The sequence below is a fragment of the Scyliorhinus torazame genome, chromosome 12 (assembly GCF_047496885.1).
Source record: "Scyliorhinus torazame isolate Kashiwa2021f chromosome 12, sScyTor2.1, whole genome shotgun sequence".
Classification (NCBI taxonomy): domain Eukaryota; kingdom Metazoa; phylum Chordata; class Chondrichthyes; order Carcharhiniformes; family Scyliorhinidae; genus Scyliorhinus; species Scyliorhinus torazame.
Window position 1 is genome coordinate 138,100,878 of NC_092718.1, and position 21,313 is coordinate 138,122,190.

The following is a 21,313-nucleotide window of genomic DNA, read 5'->3' on the forward strand; positions in this document are numbered from 1 at the left end:
GTGTCACTGGGAGAGTGCTCTGTATCGCAGTGTGTCACTCGGAGAGCGCTCGGTTTGGCAGTGTGTCCCTGGGAGAGCGCTCTGTATCGCAGTGTGTCACTGGGAGAGCGCTGGTATGGCAGTGTGTCACTGGGAGAGAACTCTGTACCACAGTGTGTCACTCGGAGAGTGCTCTGTATCGCAGTGTGTCACTGGGAGAGGGCTCTGTATCGCAATGTGTCACTGGGAGAGCGCTCTGTATCGCAGTGTGTCCCTGGGAGAGCGCTCGGTATTGCAGTGTGTCACTGGGAGTGCGCTCTGTATCACAGTGTGTCACTGGGAGAGTGCTCTGTATCGCAGTGTGTCCCTGGGAGAGCACTCTGTATCGCAGTGTGTCACTGGGAGAGCGCTCTGTATCACAGTGTGTCACTGGGAGAGCGCTCTGTGTCGCAGTGTGTCCCTGGGAGAGCACTCTGTATCGCAGTGTGTCCCTGGGAGAGCGCTCGGTATGGCAGTGTGTCACTGGGAGAGCGCTCTGTATCGCAGTGTGTCACTGGGACAATGCTCAGCATTGCAGTGTGCCACTGGGAGAGCGCTCTGTATTACAGTGTGTCACTGGGAGAGTGCTCTGTATCGCAGTGTGTAACTGGGAGAGTGCTCGGTATCGTAGTGTGCCACTGGGAGAGTGCTCTGTATCTCAGTGTCACTGGGAGAGCGCTCGGTATGGCAGTGTGTCACTGGGAGAGCGCTCGGTATCGCAATGTGTAACTGGGAGAATTCTCTGCATCGCAGTGTGTCACTGGGAGAGCGCTCGGTATGGCAGTGTGTCACTGGGAGAGCGCTTGGTATCGCAGTGTGTAACTGGGAGAGTGCTCTGTATCGCAGTGTGTCACTGGCAGAGCGCTCCCTATCGCATTGTGTCACTGGGAGAATGCTCTGCATTGCAGTGTGCCACTGGGAGAGCGCTCTGTATCACAGTGTGTCACTGGGAGAGTGCTCTGTATCGCAGTGTGTAACTGGGAGAGTGCTCTCTATCGCAGTGTGTCACTGGGAAAGCGCTCGGTATGGCAGTGTGTCACTGGGAGAGCGCTCTGTATCGCAGTGTGTCCCTGGGAGAGCACTCTGTATCGCAGTGTGTCCCTGGGAGAGCGCTCGGTATGGCAGTGTGTCACTGGGAGAGCGCTCTGTATCGCAGTGTGTCACTGGGAGAGCGCTGGCATGGCAGTGTGTCACTGGGAGAGAACTCTGTACCACAGTGTGTCACTGGGAGAGTGCTCTGTATCGCAGTGTGTCCCTGGGAGAGCGCTCGGTACGGCAGTGTATCACTGGGAGAATGTTCTGCATTGCAGTGTGCCACTGGGAGGGCACTCGGTATAGCAGTGTGTCACTGGGAGAGTGCTCTGTATCGCAGTGTGTCACTGGGAGAACGCTCGGTATAGCAGTGTGTCACTGGGAGTGTGCTCTGTGTGGCAGTGTGTCACTGGGAGAGCACTCGTTATCGCAGTGTGTCACTGGGAGAGGGCTCTGTATCGCAGTGTGTCACTCGGAGAGCGCTCGGTATGGCAGTGTGTCCCTGGGAGAGCGCTCTGTATCGCAGTGTGTCACTGGGAGAGCGCTGGTATGGCAGTGTGTCACTGGGAGAGAACTCTGTACCACAGTGTGTCACTGGGAGAGTGCTCTGTATCGCAGTGTGTCCCTGGGAGAGCGCTCGGTACGGCAGTGCATCACTGGGAGATTGTTCTGCATTGCAGTGTGCCACTGGGAGGGCACTCGGTATAGCAGTGTGTCACTGGGAGAGTGCTCTGTATCGCAGTGTGTCACTGGGAGAGGGCTCTGTATCACAGTGTGTCACTGGGAGAGTGCTCTGTATCGCAGTGTGTCCCTGGGAGAGCACTCTGTATCGCAGTGTGTCACTGGGAGAGCGCTCTGTATCGCAGTGTGTCCCTGGGAGAGCACTCTGTATCGCAGTGTGTCCCTGGGAGAGCGCTCGGTATGGCAGTGTGTCACTGGGAGAGCGCTCTGTATCGCAGTGTGTCACTGGGAGAGCGCTGGTATGGCAGTGTGTCACTGGGAGAGAACTCTGTACCACAGTGTGTCACTGGGAGAGTGCTCTGTATCGCAGTGTGTCACTGGGAGAGCGCTGGTATGGCAGTGTGTCACTGGGAGAGAACTCTGTACCACAGTGTGTCACTGGGAGAATGCTCTGTATCACAGTGTGTCGCTGGGAGAGCGCTCGGTACGGCAGTGTATCACTGGGAGAATGTTCTGCATTGCAGTGTGCCACTGGGAGGCCACTCGGTATAGCAGTGTGTCACTGGGAGAGTTTTCTGTATCGCAGTGTGTCACTGGGAGTGTGCTCTGTGTGGCAGTGTGTCACTGGGAGAGCGCTCGGTATAGCAGTGTGTCACTGGGAGTGTGCTCTGTGTGGCAGTGTGTCACTGGGAGAGCACTCGTTATCGCAGTGTGTCACTGGGAGAGGGCTCTGTATCGCAGTGTGTCACTGGGAGAGCGCTCGGTATGGCAGTGTGCCCCTGGGAGAGCGCTCGGTGTAGCAGTGTGTCACTGGGAGAGCGCTCTGTATCACAGTGTGTCACTGGGAGAGCGCTCTGTATCGCAGTGTGTCCCTGGGAGAGCACTCTGTATCGCAGTGTGTCCCTGGGAGAGCGCTCGGTATGGCAGTGTGTCACTGGGAGAGCGCTCTGTATCGCAGTGTGTCCCTGGGAGAGCGCTGGTATGGCAGTGTGTCACTGGGAGAGAACTCTGTACCACAGTGTGTCACTGGGAGAGTGCTCTGTATCGCAGTGTGTCACTGGGAGAGCGCTGGTATGGCAGTGTGTCACTGGGAGAGAACTCTGTACCACAGTGTGTCACTGGGAGAATGCTCTGTATCGCAGTGTGTCGCTGGGAGAGCGCTAGGTACGGCAGTGTATCACTGGGAGAATGTTCTGCATTGCAGTGTGCCACTGGGAGTGCACTCGGTATAGCAGTGTGTCACTGGGAGAGTGCTCTGTATCACAGTGTGTCACTGGGAGTGTGCTCTGTGTGGCAGTGTGTCACTGGGAGAGCGCTCGGTATAGCAGTGTGTCACTGGGAGTGTGCTCTGTGTGGCAGTGTGTCACTGGGAGAGCACTCGTTATCGCAGTGTGTCACTGGGAGAGGGCTCGGTATCGCAGTGTGTCACTGGGAAAGCGCTCGGTATGGCAGTGTGTCACTGGGAGAGCACTCGGTATGGCAGTGTGTCACTGGGAGAGGGCTCTGCATCGCAGTGTGTCCCTGGGAGAGTGCTCTGTATCGCAGTGTGTCACTGGGAGAGCGCTCGGTATGGCAGTGTGTCCCTGGGAGAGCGCTCGGTATAGCAGTGTGTCACTGGGAGTGTGCTCTGTGTGGCAGTGTGTCACTGGGAGAGCACTCGTTATCGCAGTGTGTCACTGGGAGAGTGCTCTGTATCGCAGTGTGTCACTCGGAGAGCGCTCGGTATGGCAGTGTGTCCCTGGGAGAGCGCTCTGTATCGCAGTGTGTCACTGGGAGAGCGCTGGTATGGCAGTGTGTCACTGGGAGAGAACTCTGTACCACAGTGTGTCACTGGGAGAGTGCTCTGTATCGCAGTGTGTCACTGGGAGAGGGCTCTGTATCGCAGTGTGTCACTGGGAGAGCGCTCTGTATCACAGTCTGTCACTGGGAGAGGGCTCTGTATCGCAGTGTGTCACTCGGAGAGCGCTCGGTATGGCAGTGTGTCACTGGGAGTGCGCTTGGTATCGCAGTGTGTCACTGGGAGAGCGCTCTGTATCGCAGTGTGTCCCTGGGAGAGCGCTCGGTATTGCAGTGTGTCACTGGGAGTGCGCTCTGTATCACAGTGTGTCACTGGGAGAGTGCTCTGTATCGCAGTGTGTCCCTGGGAGAGCACTCTGTATCGCAGTGTGTCACTGGGAGAGCGCTCTGTATCACAGTGTGTCACTGGGAGAGCGCTCTGTGTCGCAGTGTGTCCCTGGGAGAGCACTCTGTATCGCAGTGTGTCACTGGGACAATGCTCAGCATTGCAGTGTGCCACTGGGAGAGCGCTCTGTATCACAGTGTGTCACTGGTAGAGTGCTCTGTATCGCAGGGTGTAACTGGGAGAGTGCTCGGTATCGCAGTGTGCCACTGGGAGAGTGCTCGGTATCGCAGTGTGTCACTGGGAAAGTGCTCGGTATGGCAGTGTGTCACTGGGAGTGCGCTCGGCATGGCAGTGTGTCACTGGGAGAGTGCTCTGTATCGCAGTGTCACTGGGAGAGCGCTCGGTATGGCAGTGTGTCACTGGGAGAGCGCTCGGTATCGCAATGTGTAACTGGGAGAATGCTCTGCATCGCAGTGTGTCACTGGGAGAGCGCTCGGTATGGCAGTGTGTCACTGGGAGAGCGCTCTGTATCACAGTGTGTCACTGGGAGAGTGCTCTGTATCGCAGTGTGTAACTGGGAGAGTGCTCTGTATCGCAGTGTGTCACTGGGAAAGCGCTCGGTATGGCAGTGTGTCACTGGAAGAGCGCTCTGTATCGCAGTGTGTCCCTAGGAGAGCACTCTGTATCGCAGTGTGTCCCTGGGAGAGCGCTCGGTATGGCAGTGTGTCACTGGGAGAGTGCTCTGTATCGCAGTGTGTCCCTGGGAGAGCGCTCGGTACGGCAGTGTATCACTGGGAGAATGTTCTGCATTGCAGTGTGCCACTGGGAGGGCACTCGGTATAGCAGTGTGTCACTGGGAGAGTGCTCTGTATCGCAGTGTGTCACTGGGAGAGCGCTCGGTATAGCAGTGTGTCACTGGGAGTGTGCTCTGTGTGACAGTGTGTCACTGGGAGAGCACTCGTTATCGCAGTGTGTCACTGGGAGAGGGCTCTGTATCGCAGTGTGTCACTCGGAGAGCGCTCGGTATGGCAGTGTGTCCCTGGGAGAGCGCTCTGTATCGCAGTGTGTCACTGGGAGAGCGCTGGTATGGCAGTGTGTCACTGGGAGAGAACTCTGTACCACAGTGTGTCACTGGGAGAGTGCTCTGTATCGCAGTGTGTCCCTGGGAGAGCGCTCGGTACGGCAGTGTATCACTGGGAGATTGTTCTGCATTGCAGTGTGCCACTGGGAGGGCACTCGGTATAGCAGTGTGTCACTGGGAGAGTGCTCTGTATCGCAGTGTGTCACTGGGAGAGGGCTCTGTATCACAGTGTGTCACTGGGAGAGTTCTCTGTATCGCAGTGTGTCCCTGGGAGAGCACTCTGTGTCGCAGTGTGTCACTGGGAGAGCGCTCTGTATCACAGTGTGTCACTGGGAGAGCGCTCTGTATCGCAGTGTGTCCCTGGGAGAGCACTCTGTATCGCAGTGTGTCCCTGGGAGAGCGCTCGGTATGGCAGTGTGTCACTGGGAGAGCGCTCTGTATCGCAGTGTGTCACTGGGAGAGCGCTGGTATGGCAGTGTGTCACTGGGAGAGAACTCTGTACCACAGTGTGTCACTGGGAGAGTGCTCTGTATCGCAGTGTGTCACTGGGAGAGCGCTGGTATGGCAGTGTGTCACTGGGAGAGAACTCTGTACCACAGTGTGTCACTGGGAGAATGCTCTGTATCACAGTGTGTCGCTGGGAGAGCGCTCGGTACGGCAGTGTATCACTGGGAGAATGTTCTGCATTGCAGTGTGCCACTGGGAGGGCACTCAGTATAGCAGTGTATCACTGGGAGAGTGCTCTGTATCGCAGTGTGTCACTGGGAGTGTGCTCTGTGTGGCAGTGTGTCACTGGGAGAGCGCTCGGTATAGCAGTGTGTCACTGGGAGTGTGCTCTGAGTGGCAGTGTGTCACTGGGAGAGCACTCGTTATCGCAGTGTGTCACTGGGAGAGGGCTCTGTATCGCAGTGTGTCACTGGGAGAGCGCTCGGTATGGCAGTGTGTCCCTGGGAGAGCGCTCGGTATAGCAGTGTGTCACTGGGAGAGCGCTCTGTACCACAGTGTGTCACTGGGAGAGCGCTCTGTATCGCAGTGTGTCCCTGGGAGAGCACTCTGTATGGCAGTGTGTCACTGGGAGAGCGCTTGGTCTCGCTGTGTGAAACTGGGAGAGTGCTCTGTATCGCAGTGTGTCACTGGCAGAGCGCTCCCTATCGCATTGTGTCACTGGGAGAATGCTCTGCATTGCAGTGTGCCACTGGGAGAGCGCTCTGTATCACAGTGTGTCACTGGGAGAGTGCTCTGTATCGCAGTGTGTAACTGGGAGAGTGCTCTGTATCGCAGTGTGTCACTGGGAAAGTGCTCGGTATGGCAGTGTGTCACTGGGAGAGCGCTCTGTATCGCAGTGTGTCCCTGGGAGAGCACTCTGTATCGCAGTGTGTCCCTGGGAGAGGGCTCGGTATGGCAGTGTGTCACTGGGAGAGCGCTCTGTATCGCAGTGTGTCACTGGGAGAGCGCTGGTATGGCAGTGTGTCACTGGGAGAGAACTCTGTACCACAGTGTGTCACTGGGAGAGTGCTCTGTATCGCAGTGTGTCGCTGGGAGAGCGCTCGGTACGGCAGTGTATCACTGGGAGAATGTTCTGCATTGCAGTGTGCCACTGGGAGGGCATTCGGTATAGCAGTGTGTCACTGGGAGAGTGCTCTGTATCGCAGTGTGTCCCTGGGAGAGCGCTCGGTACGGCAGTGTGTCACTGGGAGAGTGCTCTGCATCGCAGTGTGTCACTGGGAGAGCGCTCGGTATAGCAGTGTGTCACTGGGAGTGTGCTCTGTGTGGCAGTGTGTCACTGGGAGAGCACTCGTTATCGCAGTGTGTCACTGGGAGAGGGCTCTGTATCGCAGTGTGTCACTCGGAGAGCGCTCGGTATGGCAGTGTGTCCCTGGGAGTGCGCTCTGTATCACAGTGTGTCACTGGGAGAGTGCTCTGTATCGCAGTGTGACACTGGGAGTGCGCTCTGTATCACAGTGTGTCACTGGGAGAGTGCTCTGTATCGCAGTGTGTCCCTGGGAGAGCAATCTGTATCGCAGTGTGTCACTGGGAGAGCGCTCTGTATCACAGTGTGTCACTGGGAGAGCGCTCTGTATCGCAGTGTGTCCCTGGGAGAGCACTGTGTATCGCAGTGTGTCACTGGGAGAGCGCTCTGTATCACAGTGTGTCACTGGGAGAGTGCTCTGTATCGCAGTGTGTCACTGTGAGAGCACTCGGTATCGCAGTGTGTCACTGGGAGAGGGCTCTGTATCGCAGTGTGTAACTGGGAGAGCGCTCGGTATGGCAGTGTGTCACTGGGAGAGCACTCGTTATCGCAGTGTGTCACTGGGAGAATGCTCTGCATCGCAGTGTCACTGGGAGAGCGCTCGGTATGGCAGTGTGTAACTGGGAGAATGCTCTGTATCGCAGTGTGTAACTGGGAGAGCGCTCGGTATGGCAGTGTGTCACTGGGAGAGCACTCGTTATCGCAGTGTGTCACTGGGAGAATGCTCTGCATCGCAGTGTCACTGGGAGAGCGCTCGGTATGGCAGTGTGTAACTGGGAGAATGCTCTGCATCGCAGTGTGTCACTGGGAGAGCGCTCGGTATCGCAATGTGTAACTGGGAGAATGCTCTGCATCGCAGTGTGTCACTGGGAGAACGCTCGGTATGGCAGTGTATCACTGGGAGAGCGCTCAGTATGGCAGTGTGTCACTGGGAGAGCGCTCTGTATCGCAGTGTGTCACTGGGAGTGTGCTCTGTGTGGCAGTGTGTCACTGGGAGAGCACTCGTTATCGCAGTGTGTCACTGGGAGAGGGCTCTGTATCGCAGTGTGTCACTCGGAGAGTGCTCGGTATGGCAGTGTGTCACTGGGAGAGCGCTTGGTATGGCAGTGTGTCACTGGGAGAGGGCTCTGTATCGCAGTGTGTCACTGGGAGAGGGCTCTGTATCGCAGTGTGTCCCTGGGAGAGCACTCGGTATCGCAGTGTGTCACTGGGAGAGGGCTCTGTATGGCAGTGTGTCACTGGGAGAGCGCTCGGTATCGCAGTGTGTCCCTGGGAGAGCACTCGGTATCGCAGTGTGTCACTGGGAGAGGGCTCTGTATGGCAGTGTGTCACTGGGAGAGCGCTCGGTATCGCAGTGTGTCACTGGGAGAGCGCTCTGTATCGCAGTGTGTCACTGGGAGAGCGCTCTGTATCGCAGTGTGTCACTGGGAGAGCGCTCGGTGTGGCAGTGTGTCACTGGGAGAGCACTCTGTATCGCAGTGTGTCACTGGGAGAGCGCTCTGTATCACAGTGTGTCACTGGGAGAGCGCTCTGTATCGCAGTGTGTCACTGTGAGAGCACTCGGTATCGCAGTGTGTCACTGGGAGAGCGCTCTGTATCGCAGTGTGTCCCTGGGCGAGCATTCTGTATCGCAGTGTGTCCCTGGGAGAGCGCTCTGTATCACAGTGTGTCACTGGGAGAGCGCTCGGTATGGCAGTGTGTCACTGGGAGAATGCTCTACATCGCAGTGTGTCACTGGGAGAACGCTCGGTATGGCAGTGTGTCACTGGGAGAGCGCTCAGTATGGCAGTGTGTCACTGGGAGAGCGCTCTGTATCGCAGTGTGTCACTGGGAGAGCGCTCTGTACCACAGTGTGTCACTGGGAGAGTGCTCTGTATTGCAGTGTGCCACTGGGAGGGCACTCGGTAGAGCAGTGTGTCACTGGGATAGGGCTCTGTGTCGCAGTGTGTCACTGGGAGAGCGCACTGTATCAGTGTGTCACTGGGAGAGCACTCGGTATGGCAGTGTGTCACTGGGAGAGCGCTCGGTATGGCAGTGTGTCACTGGGAGAGCGCTCTGTATCGCAGTGTGTCGCTCTATATCGCAGTGTATTACTGGGAGAGTGTTAGGTATCACACTGTCACTGGGAGAATGCACTGTTTGCAGTGTGTCACTGGGAGAGTGCTCTGTATCACACCACTGATAAGTACTCTTGTGTCACTGGTAGATTGCTGTGCATTGCACTCTGCCAGTGGGAGGGTGCTCTGTATGGCAGTGTGCCAGTGGGAGAGTGCTCTGTATCGCAGTGTGTCACTGGGATAGTGCTCTGTATCGCAGTGTGACACTGGGAGTGTGCTCCGTATCAAAGAACAAATAAATGTACAGCACAGGAACAGGCCCTTCGGCCCTCCAATCCCGTGCCAACCATGCTGCCCGACTAAACTACTATCTTCTACACTTCCAGGGTCCGTATCCCTCTATTCCCATCCTATTCACGTATTTGTCAAGGTGCCCCTTAAATGTCACTATCGTCCCTGCTTCCACCACCTCCTCCGGCAGCGAGTTCCAGGCACCCACTACCCTCTGCATAAAAAACTTGCCTCGTACATCTACTCTAAACCTTGCCCCTCTCACCTTAAACCTATGCCCCCTAGTAATTGACCCCTCTACCCTGGGGAAAAGCCTCTGACTATCCACTCTGTCTATGCCCCTCATAATTTTGTAGACCTCTATCAGGTCTCCCCTCAACCTCCTTCGTTCCAGTGAGAACAAACCGAGTTTATTCAACCGCTCCTCATAGCTAATGCCCCCCATACCAGGCAACATTCTGGTAAATCTCTTCTGCACCCTCTCTAAAGCCTCCACATCCTTCTGGTAGTGTGGCGACCAGAATTGAACACTATACTCCAAGTGTGGCCTAACTAAGATTCTATACAGCTGCAACATGACTTGCCAATTCTTATACTCAATGCCCCGGCCAATGAAGAGCCCCGGTATCGCAGTGTGTCATAGAATCATAGAATCATAGAAGTTTACAGCATGGAAACAGGCCCTTCGGCCCAACCAGTCCATGCCGCCCAGTTTTTTACCATTAAGCTAGTCCCAGTTGCCCGCACTTGGCCCATAACCCTCTATACCCATCTTACCCATGTAACCATCTAAATGCTTTTTGAAAGACACAATTGTACCCGCTTCTACTACTACCTCTGGCAGCCCATTCCAGACACTCACTACCCTCTGAGTGAAGAAATTGCCCCTCTGGGCCCTTCTGAATCTCTCCCCTCTCACCTTAAACCTATGCCCTCTAGGTTTAGACTCCCCTACCTTTGGGAAAAGATGTTGACTATGTCGGCACTGGGAGAGTGCTCTGTATCGCAGTGTGTCACTGGGAGAGTGCATTATATTGCAATCTGCCAGTGGGAAAGTGCAATATATAGCTGTGTGCCAGTGGGAGAGCGCTCTGTATCGCAGTTTGCCAGTGGGAGAGTGCTCTATATTGCAGTGTGTCACTGGAAAGTGTTTTGCTCGCAGGTTGTGTTCTGGCTGGTGTTACATTGGTGCAGCCGGTAAATTCTCTTGAGGGGTTTGAGTTTGCAGGGATAGGAATTTTAATGTTTGGCGGTCTGTGTTCCGTCCAATGCAGATGCCGCTCTGTGATTGTTCCAAACTGGCTCCTCGTTTCTCACTGTCTACTGAATACTTGGGGAGCTTCAGTTTTTACGGCCAATTTCTGTCAGCACTTGTCTCGGCTGTATTATGTGTTTCATATGTATTTAATTCTCCTGCTGTTTGTCAGGGGTGCTAACCGTTTACTTGGAGGGAAATATCTCCGTCAGTGCAGGCATCGCCTTTCAGGGCTTCAATGCAACCTACACCGTGGAGAATTGCCAGCCTCGCTGCCGTGCCAACCAGCAGTGCCAGAAGGGACAGTGTGTGTGTACTGCCGGTTATGCTGGACAAGACTGTGCCTGGCAGAGATGTCCCAACAACTGCTCAACTCAATCGCGGGGCGGACACTGTGACTTGGTGAGTCCCAGAGTTCACCAACTACCATCGCCTAGCGTGAGAGAGTGACCAGCCCCTAGGTCAGAGTGAGTGACCATTCCCCGGGGTCAGAGTGAGTGACCATTCCCCGGGGTCAGAGTGAGTGACCATTCCCCGGGGTCAGAGTGAGTGACCATTCCCCGGGGTCAGAGTGAGTGACCATTCCCCGGGGTCAGAGTGAGTGACCATTCCCCGGGGTCAGAGTGAGTGACCATTCCCCGGGGTCAGAGTGAGTGACCATTCCCCGGGGTCAGAGTGAGTGACCATTCCCCGGGGTCAGAGTGAGTGACCATTCCCCGGGGTCAGAGTGAGTGACCATTCCCCGGGGTCAGAGTGAGTGACCATTCCCCATGGTCAGAGTGAGTGACCATTCCCCGGGGTCAGAGTGAGTGACCATTCCCCGGTGTCAGAGTGAGTGACCATTCCCCGGGGTCAGAGTGAGTGACCACCCCCGGGGTCAGAGTGAGTGACCATTCCCCTGGGTCAGAGTGAGTGACCATCCCCAGGGTCAGAGTGTGTGACCATTCCCCGGGGTCTCAGTGGGTGACCATTCCCTGGGGTCAAATTGAGTGACCATTCCTCTGCGTCAGCGTGAGTGACCATTCCCCGGTGTCAGAGTGAGTGACCATTCCCCGGGGTCAGAGTGAGTGACCACCCCCGGGGTCAGAGTGAGTGACCATTCCCCTGGGTCAGAGTGAGTGACCATCCCCAGGGTCAGAGTGTGTGACCATTCCCCGGGGTCTCAGTGGGTGACCATTCCCTGGGGTCAAATTGAGTGACCATTCCTCTGCGTCAGCCTGAGTGACCATTCCCTGGGGTCAGAGTGAGTGACAAACCCCCTGGGTCAGAGTGAGTGGGTGACCATTCCCCTGGGTCAGAGTGAGTGACCATTCCCTGGGGTCAGAGTGGGTGACCATTCCCTGGGGTCAGAGTGGGTGACCATTCCCTGGGGTCAGAGTGAGTGACCATTCCCTGGGGTCAGAGTGGGTGACCATTCCCTGGGGTCAGAGTGAGTGACCATTCCCTGGGGTCAGAGTGGGTGACCATTCCCTGGGGTCAGAGTGAGTGACCATTCCCCTGGGTCAGCGTGAGTGACCATTCCCTGGGGTCAGTGTGAGTGACCATTTCCCTTGGTCACAGTGAGTGACCACCCCCCCTGGGTCAGAGTGAATGACCAACCCCCTGGGTCAGAGTGAGTGAGTGACCATTCCCCTGGGTTAGAGTGAGTGAGTGACCATTCTCCGGGGTCAGAGTGAGTGACCATTCTCCGGGGTCAGAGTGAGTGACCATTCCCCGGGGACAGAGTGAAAGAATGACCATCCCCTTGGTCAGAGAGAGTGACTACCCCCTGGGTCAGAGTGAGTGACCATTCCCCTGGGTCAGAGTGAGTGACCATTCCCCGAGGTCAGAATGAATGAGTGACCATTCCCCATGTTTGAGTGAGTGACCATTCACCTGGGTCAGAGTGACTGACCAACCCCTTGGGTCCGAGTAAGTGAGTGACCATTCCCCGGGGTCAGAATGAATGAGTGACCATTCCCCAGGTTTGAGTGAGTGACCATTCACCTGGGTCAGAGTGACTGACCAACCCCCTGGGTCAGATTGAATGAGTGACCATTCCCCGGGGTCAGAATGAACGAGTGACCATTCCCCAGGTTTGAGTGAGTGACCATTCCCCTCGGTCAGAGTGAGTGACCATCCCCCTGTGCCAGAGTGAGTGACCAACCCCTTGGGTCAGAGTGAGTGAGTAACCATTACCCTGACTCAGAGTGAGTGACCATTTCCCTGGGTCTGAGTGGGTGACCATTCCCTGGGGTCAGAGTGAGAGAGTGACCATTCCCCTGGGTCAGAGTGAGTGACCATCCCCCTGGGTCAGAGTGAGTGACCATTCCCCTGGGTCAGAGTGAGTGACCATTCCCCTGCATCAGAGTGAGTGACCATTCCCCTGGGTCCAAGTGAGTGACTATTCCCCTGGGTCAGAGTGAGTGACCATCCCCCTGGGTCCGAGTAAGTGACCATTCCTTTGGTTCCAAGTGAGTGACCATTCCTCTGCGTCAGAGTGAGTGACCATTGCCCTGGGTCAGAGTGAGTGACCATTCCCCTGGGTCAGAGTGAGTGACCATTCCCCTGGGTCAGAGTGAGTGACCTTTACCCTGGGTCAGAGTGAATGACCATTCCCCTGGATCAGAGTGAGTGACCATTCCCCTGGGTCAGTGAGTGACCATTACCTGGGGTCAGAGTGAGTAATCATTCCCCTGGATCAGAGTGAGTGACCATTCCTCGGGGTCAGAGTGAGTGAGTGACCACCCCGTGGGTCAGAGTGAGTTACCATTCCCCTGGGTCAGATTGAGTGACCTTTCCCCTGGGTGAGAGTGAGTGACCATCCCCTGTGTCAGAGTGAGTGACCATCCCCTGTGTCAGAGTGAGTGACCATCCGTCAGGGTGAGTGACCATTCCCGTGGGTCAGAGTGAGTGACCATTCCCCTGGGTCAGAGTAAGTGACCATTCCACAGGATCAGAATGAGTGAGTGACCATCCCGTGGGTCAGATTGAATGACCATCCCCTTGGTCAGAGTGAGTGACCATTCCCCTGGATCAGAGTGAGTGACCATTCCCCTGGGTCAGAGTGAGAGGGTGAGCATTCCCCGGGGTCAGAGTGAGAGGGTGACCATTTCCCTTTGTCAGAGTGAGAGAGTGACCATTCCCCGGGGTCAGAGTGATAGACTGATCATTCCCCTGGGTCAGAGTGAGAGAGTGACCATTCCCCGGGGTCACCGTGAGACGGTGACCATTCCCCGGGGTCAGAGTGATAGACTGACCATTCCCCTGGGTCAGAGTGAGTGAGTGACCATACCCCTGGGTCAGAGTGAGAGAGTGACCATTCCCCGGGGTCACAGTGTGATAGAGTGACCATTCCCCGGGGTCAGTGTGAGAGAGTGACCATTCCCCTGGGTCAGAGTGAGTGAGTGACCATTCCCCGGGGTCGGTGAGAGAGTAACCATTCCCCATGGTCAGGGTGAGAAGGTGACCATTCCCCGGGGTCAGAGTGAGAGTGACCATTCCCCGGGGTCAGAGTGAGAGAGTGATCATTCCCCGGGGTCAGAGTGAGAGAGTGACCATTCCCCTGGGTGAGATTGATTATTACATAGATTATTACATAGAACATACAGTGCAGAAGGAGGCCATTCGGCCCATCGAGTCTGCACCGACCCACATTAATCCCTCACTTCCACCCAATAACCCCTCCCAACCCTTATGGACACTACGGGTAATTTAGCATGGCCAATCCACCTAACCTGCACGTCTTTGGACTGTGGGAGGAAACCGGAGCACCCGGAGGAAACCCACGCGGACACGGGGAGAACGTGCAAACTCCGCACAGACAGTGACCCAGCGGGGAATCGAACCTGGGACCCTGGCGCTGTGAAGCCACAGTGCTAATCACTTGTGCTACCGTGCTGCCCGATTGAATGACCATTCCCCTGGGTCAATGTGAGAGAGTGACCATTCCCCGGGGTCAGAGTGATAGACTGACCATTCCCCTGGGTCAGAGTGAGTGAGTGACCATTCCCCTGGGTCAGAGTGAGAGAGTGATCATTCCCCGGGGTCAGAATGAGAGTGTGACCATTCCCCATGGTCAGTGTGAGAGAGTAACCATTCCCCGGGGTCAGAGTGAGAGAGTGACCATTCCCTGGGGTCAGAGTGAGTGACCATTCCCCTAGGTCAGAGTGAGAGAGTGACCCTTCCCCTTGGTCAGAGTGAGAGAGTGACCATTCCCCGGGGTCAGAGTGAGAGAGTGACCATTCCCCTGGGTCAGAGTGAGTGACCATTCCCCTAGGTCAGAGTGAGAGAGTGACCCTTCCCCTTGGTCAGAGTGAGAGAGTGACCATTCCCCACGGTCAGAGTGAGAGAGTAACCATTCCCCTGGTTCAGGGTGAGTGACCATTCCCCTGGGTCAGAGTGAGAGAGTGACCATCCCCCTGGGTCAGAGTGAGTGAGTGACCATTCCCCTGGGTTAGAGTGAGTGAGTGACCATTCTCCGGGGTCAGAGTGAGTGACCATTCTCCGGGGTCAGAGTGAGTGACCATTCCCCGGGGACAGAGTGAATGAATGACCATCCCCTTGGTCAGAGAGAGTGACTACCCCCTGGGTCAGAGTGAGTGACCATTCCCCTGGGTCAGAGTGAGTGACCATTCCCCGAGGTCAGAATGAATGAGTGACCATTCCCCATGTTTGAGTGAGTGACCATTCACCTGGGTCAGAGTGACTGACCAACCCCTTGGGTCCGAGTAAGTGAGTGACCATTCCCCGGGGTCAGAATGAATGAGTGACCATTCCCCAGGTTTGAGTGAGTGACCATTCACCTGGGTCAGAGTGACTGACCAACCCCCTGGGTCAGATTGAATGAGTGACCATTCCCCGGGGTCAGAATGAACGAGTGACCATTCCCCAGGTTTGAGTGAGTGACCATTCCCCTCGGTCAGAGTGAGTGACCATCCCCCTGTGCCAGAGTGAGTGACCAACCCCTTGGGTCAGAGTGAGTGAGTAACCATTACCCTGACTCAGAGTGAGTGACCATTTCCCTGGGTCTGAGTGGGTGACCATTCCCTGGGGTCAGAGTGAGAGAGTGACCATTCCCCTGGGTCAGAGTGAGTGACCATCCCCCTGGGTCAGAGTGAGTGACCATTCCCCTGGGTCAGAGTGAGTGACCATTCCCCTGCATCAGAGTGAGTGACCATTCCCCTGGGTCCAAGTGAGTGACTATTCCCCTGGGTCAGAGTGAGTGACCATCCCCCTGGGTCCGAGTAAGTGACCATTCCTTTGGTTCCAAGTGAGTGACCATTCCTCTGCGTCAGAGTGAGTGACCATTGCCCTGGGTCAGAGTGAGTGACCATTCCCCTGGGTCAGAGTGAGTGACCATTCCCCTGGGTCAGAGTGAGTGACCTTTACCCTGGGTCAGAGTGAATGACCATTCCCCTGGATCAGAGTGAGTGACCATTCCCCTGGGTCAGTGAGTGACCATTACCTGGGGTCAGAGTGAGTAATCATTCCCCTGGATCAGAGTGAGTGACCATTCCTCGGGGTCAGAGTGAGTGAGTGACCACCCCGTGGGTCAGAGTGAGTTACCATTCCCCTGGGTCAGATTGAGTGACCTTTCGCCTGGGTGAGAGTGAGTGACCATCCCCTGTGTCAGAGTGAGTGACCATCCCCTGTGTCAGAGTGAGTGACCATCCGTCAGGGTGAGTGACCATTCCCGTGGGTCAGAGTGAGTGACCATTCCCCTGGGTCAGAGTAAGTGACCATTCCACAGGATCAGAATGAGTGAGTGACCATCCCGTGGGTCAGATTGAATGACCATCCCCTTGGTCAGAGTGAGTGACCATTCCCCTGGATCAGAGTGAGTGACCATTCCCCTGGGTCAGAGTGAGAGGGTGAGCATTCCCCGGGGTCAGAGTGAGAGGGTGACCATTTCCCTTTGTCAGAGTGAGAGAGTGACCATTCCCCGGGGTCAGAGTGATAGACTGATCATTCCCCTGGGTCAGAGTGAGAGAGTGACCATTCCCCGGGGTCACCGTGAGACGGTGACCATTCCCCGGGGTCAGAGTGATAGACTGACCATTCCCCTGGGTCAGAGTGAGTGAGTGACCATACCCCTGGGTCAGAGTGAGAGAGTGACCATTCCCCGGGGTCACAGTGTGATAGAGTGACCATTCCCCGGGGTCAGTGTGAGAGAGTGACCATTCCCCTGGGTCAGAGTGAGTGAGTGACCATTCCCCGGGGTCGGTGAGAGAGTAACCATTCCCCATGGTCAGGGTGAGAAGGTGACCATTACCCGGGGTCAGAGTGAGAGTGACCATTCCCCGGGGTCAGAGTGAGAGAGTGATCATTCCCCGGGGTCAGAGTGAGAGAGTGACCATTCCCCTGGGTGAGATTGATTATTACATAGATTATTACATAGAACATACAGTGCAGAAGGAGGCCATTCGGCCCATCGAGTCTGCACCGACCCACATTAATCCCTCACTTCCACCCAATAACCCCTCCCAACCCTTATGGACACTACGGGTAATTTAGCATGGCCAATCCACCTAACCTGCACGTCTTTGGACTGTGGGAGGAAACCGGAGCACCCGGAGGAAACCCACGCGGACACGGGGAGAACGTGCAAACTCCGCACAGACAGTGACCCAGCGGGGAATCGAACCTGGGACCCTGGCGCTGTGAAGCCACAGTGCTAATCACTTGTGCTACCGTGCTGCCCGATTGAATGACCATTCCCCTGGGTCAATGTGAGAGAGTGACCATTCCCCGGGGTCAGAGTGATAGACTGACCATTCCCCTGGGTCAGAGTGAGTGAGTGACCATTCCCCTGGGTCAGAGTGAGAGAGTGATCATTCCCCGGGGTCAGAATGAGAGTGTGACCATTCCCCATGGTCAGTGTGAGAGAGTAACCATTCCCCGGGGTCAGAGTGAGAGAGTGACCATTCCCTGGGGTCAGAGTGAGTGACCATTCCCCTAGGTCAGAGTGAGAGAGTGACCCTTCCCCTTGGTCAGAGTGAGAGAGTGACCATTCCCCGGGGTCAGAGTGAGAGAGTGACCATTCCCCTGGGTCAGAGTGAGTGACCATTCCCCTAGGTCAGAGTGAGAGAGTGACCCTTCCCCTTGGTCAGAGTGAGAGAGTGACCATTCCCCACGGTCAGAGTGAGAGAGTAACCATTCCCCTGGTTCAGGGTGAGTGACCATTCCCCTGGGTCAGAGTGAGAGAGTGACCATTCCCCTGGGTCAGAGTGAGAGAGTGACCATTCCCCTGGGTCAGAGTGAGAGTGTGACCATTCCCCTGGGTCAGAGTGAGAGTGTGACCATTCCCCGGGGTCAGAATGAGAGTGTGACCATTCCCCATGGTCAGAGTGAGAGAGTGACCATTCCCCTAGGTCAGAGTGAGAGAGTGACCCTTCCCCTTGGTCAGAGTGAGAGAGTGACCATTCCCCACGGTCAGAGTGAGAGAGTAACCATTCCCCTGGTTCAGGGTGAGTGACCATTCCCCTGGGTCAGAGTGAGAGAGTGACCATTCCCCTGGGTCAGAGTGAGAGAGTGACCATTCCCCTGGGTCAGAGTGAGAGTGTGACCATTCCCCTGGGTCAGCGTGAGAGTGTGACCATTCCCCGGGGTCAGAATGAGAGTGTGACCATTCCCCGGGGTCAGAGTGAGAGAGTGACCATTCCCCTGGGTCAGAGTGAGAGAGTGACCATTCCCCTGGGTTAGAGTGAGAGGGTGACCATTCCCCTGGGTCAGAGTGAGAGGGTGACCATTCCCTTGGTCAGAGTGAGAGGGTGACCATTCCCCGGGGTCAGAGTGTGAGAGTGACCATTCCCCGGGGTCAGAGTGAGAGAGTGACCATTCCCCGGGGTCAGAGTGAGAGGGTGACCATTCCCCTGGGTCGGAGTGAGTGAGTGACCGTTCCCCTTGGTCAAAGTGATAGACTGACCATTTCCCTGGGTCAGAGTGAGAGAGTGACCATTCCCCGGGGTCAGAGTGATAGACTGACCATTCCCCTCGGTCAGAGTGAGAGGGTGATCATTCCCCGGAGTCAGAGTGAGAGAGTGACCATTCCCCGGGGTCAGAGTGAGAGACCATTCCCCTGGTTCAGAGTGAGAGAGTGCCCATTCCCCTGGTTCAGAGTGAGTGACCATTCCCCTTGGTCAGAGTGAGTGACCATTCCCCTAGGTCAGAGTGAGAGAGTGACCATTCCCCGGGGTCAGAGTGAGAGAGTGACCATTCCCCGGGGTCAGAATGAGAGTGTGACCATTCCCCATGGTCAGAGTGAGAGAGTGACCATTCCCCGGGGTCAGAGTGAGAGAGTGACCATTCCCTGGGATCAGTGAGAGAGTGACCATTCCCCTGGGTCAGAGTGAGAGAGTGACCATTCCCCTGGGTCAGAGTGAGAGAGTGACCATTCCCCTGGGTCAGAGTGAGTGACCATTCCCCTAGGTCAGAGTGAGAGAGTGACCATTCCCCGGGGTCAGAGTGAGAGAGTGACCATTCCCTGGGGTCAGAGTGAGAGAGTGACCATTCCCCTGGGTCAGAGTGAGTGACCATTCACCTGGTTCAGAGTGAGTGACCATTCCCCTTGGTCAGAGTGAGTGACCATTCCCCTAGGTCAGAGTGAGAGAGTGACCATTCCCCTGGGTCAGAGTGAGAGAGGGACCATTCCCCTGGTTCAGAGTGAGTGACCATTCCCCTGGGTCAGAGTGAGAGAGTGACCATTCCCCTGGTTCAGAGTGAGTGACCATTCCCCTGGGTCAGGGTGAGAAGGTGACCATTCCCCGGGGTCAGAGTGAGAGAGTGACCATTCCCCTTGGTCAGTGAGAGAGAGTGACCATTCCCCTGTTTCAGAGTGAGAGAGTGCCCATTCCCCTGGTTCAGAGTGAGTGACCATTCCCCTTGGTCAGAGTGAGTGACCATTCACCTAGGTCAGAGTGAGAGAGTGACCATTCCCCGCGGTCCGAGTGAGACGGTGACCATTCCCTGGGGTCAGAGTGATAGACTGACCATTCCCCTGGGTCAGAGTGAGTGAGTGACCATTCCCCTGGGTAAGAGTGAGAGAGTGATCATTCCCCGGGGTCAGAGTGAAAGAGTGACCATTCCCCGGTGTCAGAATGAGAGTGTGACCATTCCCCATGGTCAGAGTGAGAGAGTGACCATTCCCCGGGGTCAGAGTGAGAGAGTGACCATTCCCCTTGGTCAGAGAGAGAGAGTGACCATTCCCCTGGTTCAGAGTGAGAGAGTGCCCATTCCCCTGGTTCAGAGTGAGTGACCATTCCCCTTGGTCAGAGTGAGTGACTATTCCCCTAGGTCAGAGTGAGACGGTGACCATTCCCCGGGGCCAGAGTGATAGACTGACCATTCCCCTGGGTCAGAGTGAGTGAGTGACTATTCCCCTGGGTCAGAGTGAGAGAGTGATCACTCCCCGGGGTCAGAGTGAAAGAGTGACCATTCCCCGGTGTCAGAATGAGAGTGTGACCATTCCCCATGGTCAGAGTGAGAGAGTGACCATTCCCCGGGGTCAGAGTGAGAGAGTGACCATTCCCCGTGGTCAGAGTGAGAGAGTGACCATTCCCCGGGGTCAGAGTGATAGACTGACCATTCCCCTGGGTCAGAGTGAGAGAGTGACCATTCCCCGGGGTCAGAGTGAGAGAGTAACCATTCCCCGGGGTCAGAATGAGAGTGTGACCATTCCCCATGGTCAGAGTGAGAGAGTGACCATTCCCCGGGGTCAGAGTGAGAGAGTGACCATTCCCCGGGGTCAGAGTGAGAGAGTAACCATTCCCCGGGGTCAGAATGAGAGTGTGACCATTCCCCATGGTCAGAGTGAGAGAGTGACCATTCCGGGGATCAGAGTGAGAGAGTGACCATTCCCCTGGGTCAGAGTGAGAGAGTGACCATTCCCCTGGGTCAGAGTGAGTGACCATTCCCCTGGGTCAGGGTGAGTGACCATTCCCCTAGGTCAGAGTGAGAGAGTGACCATTCCCCGGGGTCAGAGTGAGAGAGTGACCATTCCCCTGGGTCAGAGTGAGTGACCATTCCCCTGGGTCGGGGTGAGTGACCATTCCCCAAGGTCAGAGTGAGAGAGTGACCATTCCCCGGGGTCAGAGTGAGAGAGTGACCATTCCCCTGGGTCAGAGTGAGTGACCATTCACCTGGGTCAGAGTGAGTGACCATTCCCCTAGGTCAGAGTGAGAGAGTGACCATTCCCCTTGGTCAGAGAGAGAGAGTGACCATTCCCCTGGGTCAGAGTGAGAGAGTGACCATTCCCCTGGGTCAGAGTGAGTGAACATTCCCCTGGGTCAGAGTGAGAGAGTGATCATACCCCTCGGTCAGAGTGAGTGAGTGACCATTCCCCGGGGTCGGTGAGAGAGTGACCATTCCCCATGGTCAGAGTGAGAGGGTGACCATTCCCCGGGGTCAGAGTGAGAAAGTGACCATTCCCCGGGGTCAGAGTGAGAGAGTGACCATTCCCAGGGGTCAGAGTGAGAGACTGACCATTCCCCTGGGTCAATGTGAGAGTGACCATTCCCCGGGGTTAGAGTGAGTGACCATTCCCTGGGGTCAGAGTGAGGGGGTGACCATTCCCCTTTGTCAGAGTGAGAGAGTGACCATTCCCCGGGGTCAGAGTGATAGACTGACCATTCCCCTGGGTCAGAGTGAGAGAGTGACCATTCCCCGTAGTCAGACTGAGAGGGTGACCATTCTCCGGGGTCAGAATGAGAGTGTGACCATTCCCCATGGTCAGAGTGACAGAGTGACCATTCCCCTGGGTCAGAGTGAGAGAGTGACCATTCCCTGGGATCACAGTGAGAGAGTGACGATTCCCCTGGGTCAGAGTGACAGAGTGACCATTCACCTGGGTCAGAGTGAGAGAGTGACCATTCCCCGGGGTCAGAGTGAGAGAGTGACCATTCCCCTGGGTCAGAGTGAGTGACCATTCCCCTGGGTAAGAGAGAGTGACCATTCCCCTGGGTCAGAGTGAGAGAGTGACCATTCCCCTGGGTCAGAGTGAGTGAGTGACCATTCCCCTGGGTAAGAGAGAGTGACCTTTCCCCTAGGT

At 56.0% G+C, this 21,313-nt stretch overlaps 1 protein-coding gene across 2 annotated transcripts in view; it reads left to right on the forward strand.

The window, feature by feature from the left end:
• megf8 (multiple EGF-like-domains 8) overlaps positions 1–21,313 on the forward strand; it is a 584,430-nt gene that overhangs the window by 265,552 nt on the left and 297,565 nt on the right. For both annotated transcript variants that reach the window (XM_072469091.1, XM_072469092.1), the window contains exon 5: positions 10,460–10,689. In XM_072469091.1, the coding sequence (XP_072325192.1) occupies positions 10,460–10,689 (230 nt within the window). The remainder of the gene's footprint in view (positions 1–10,459; positions 10,690–21,313) is intronic.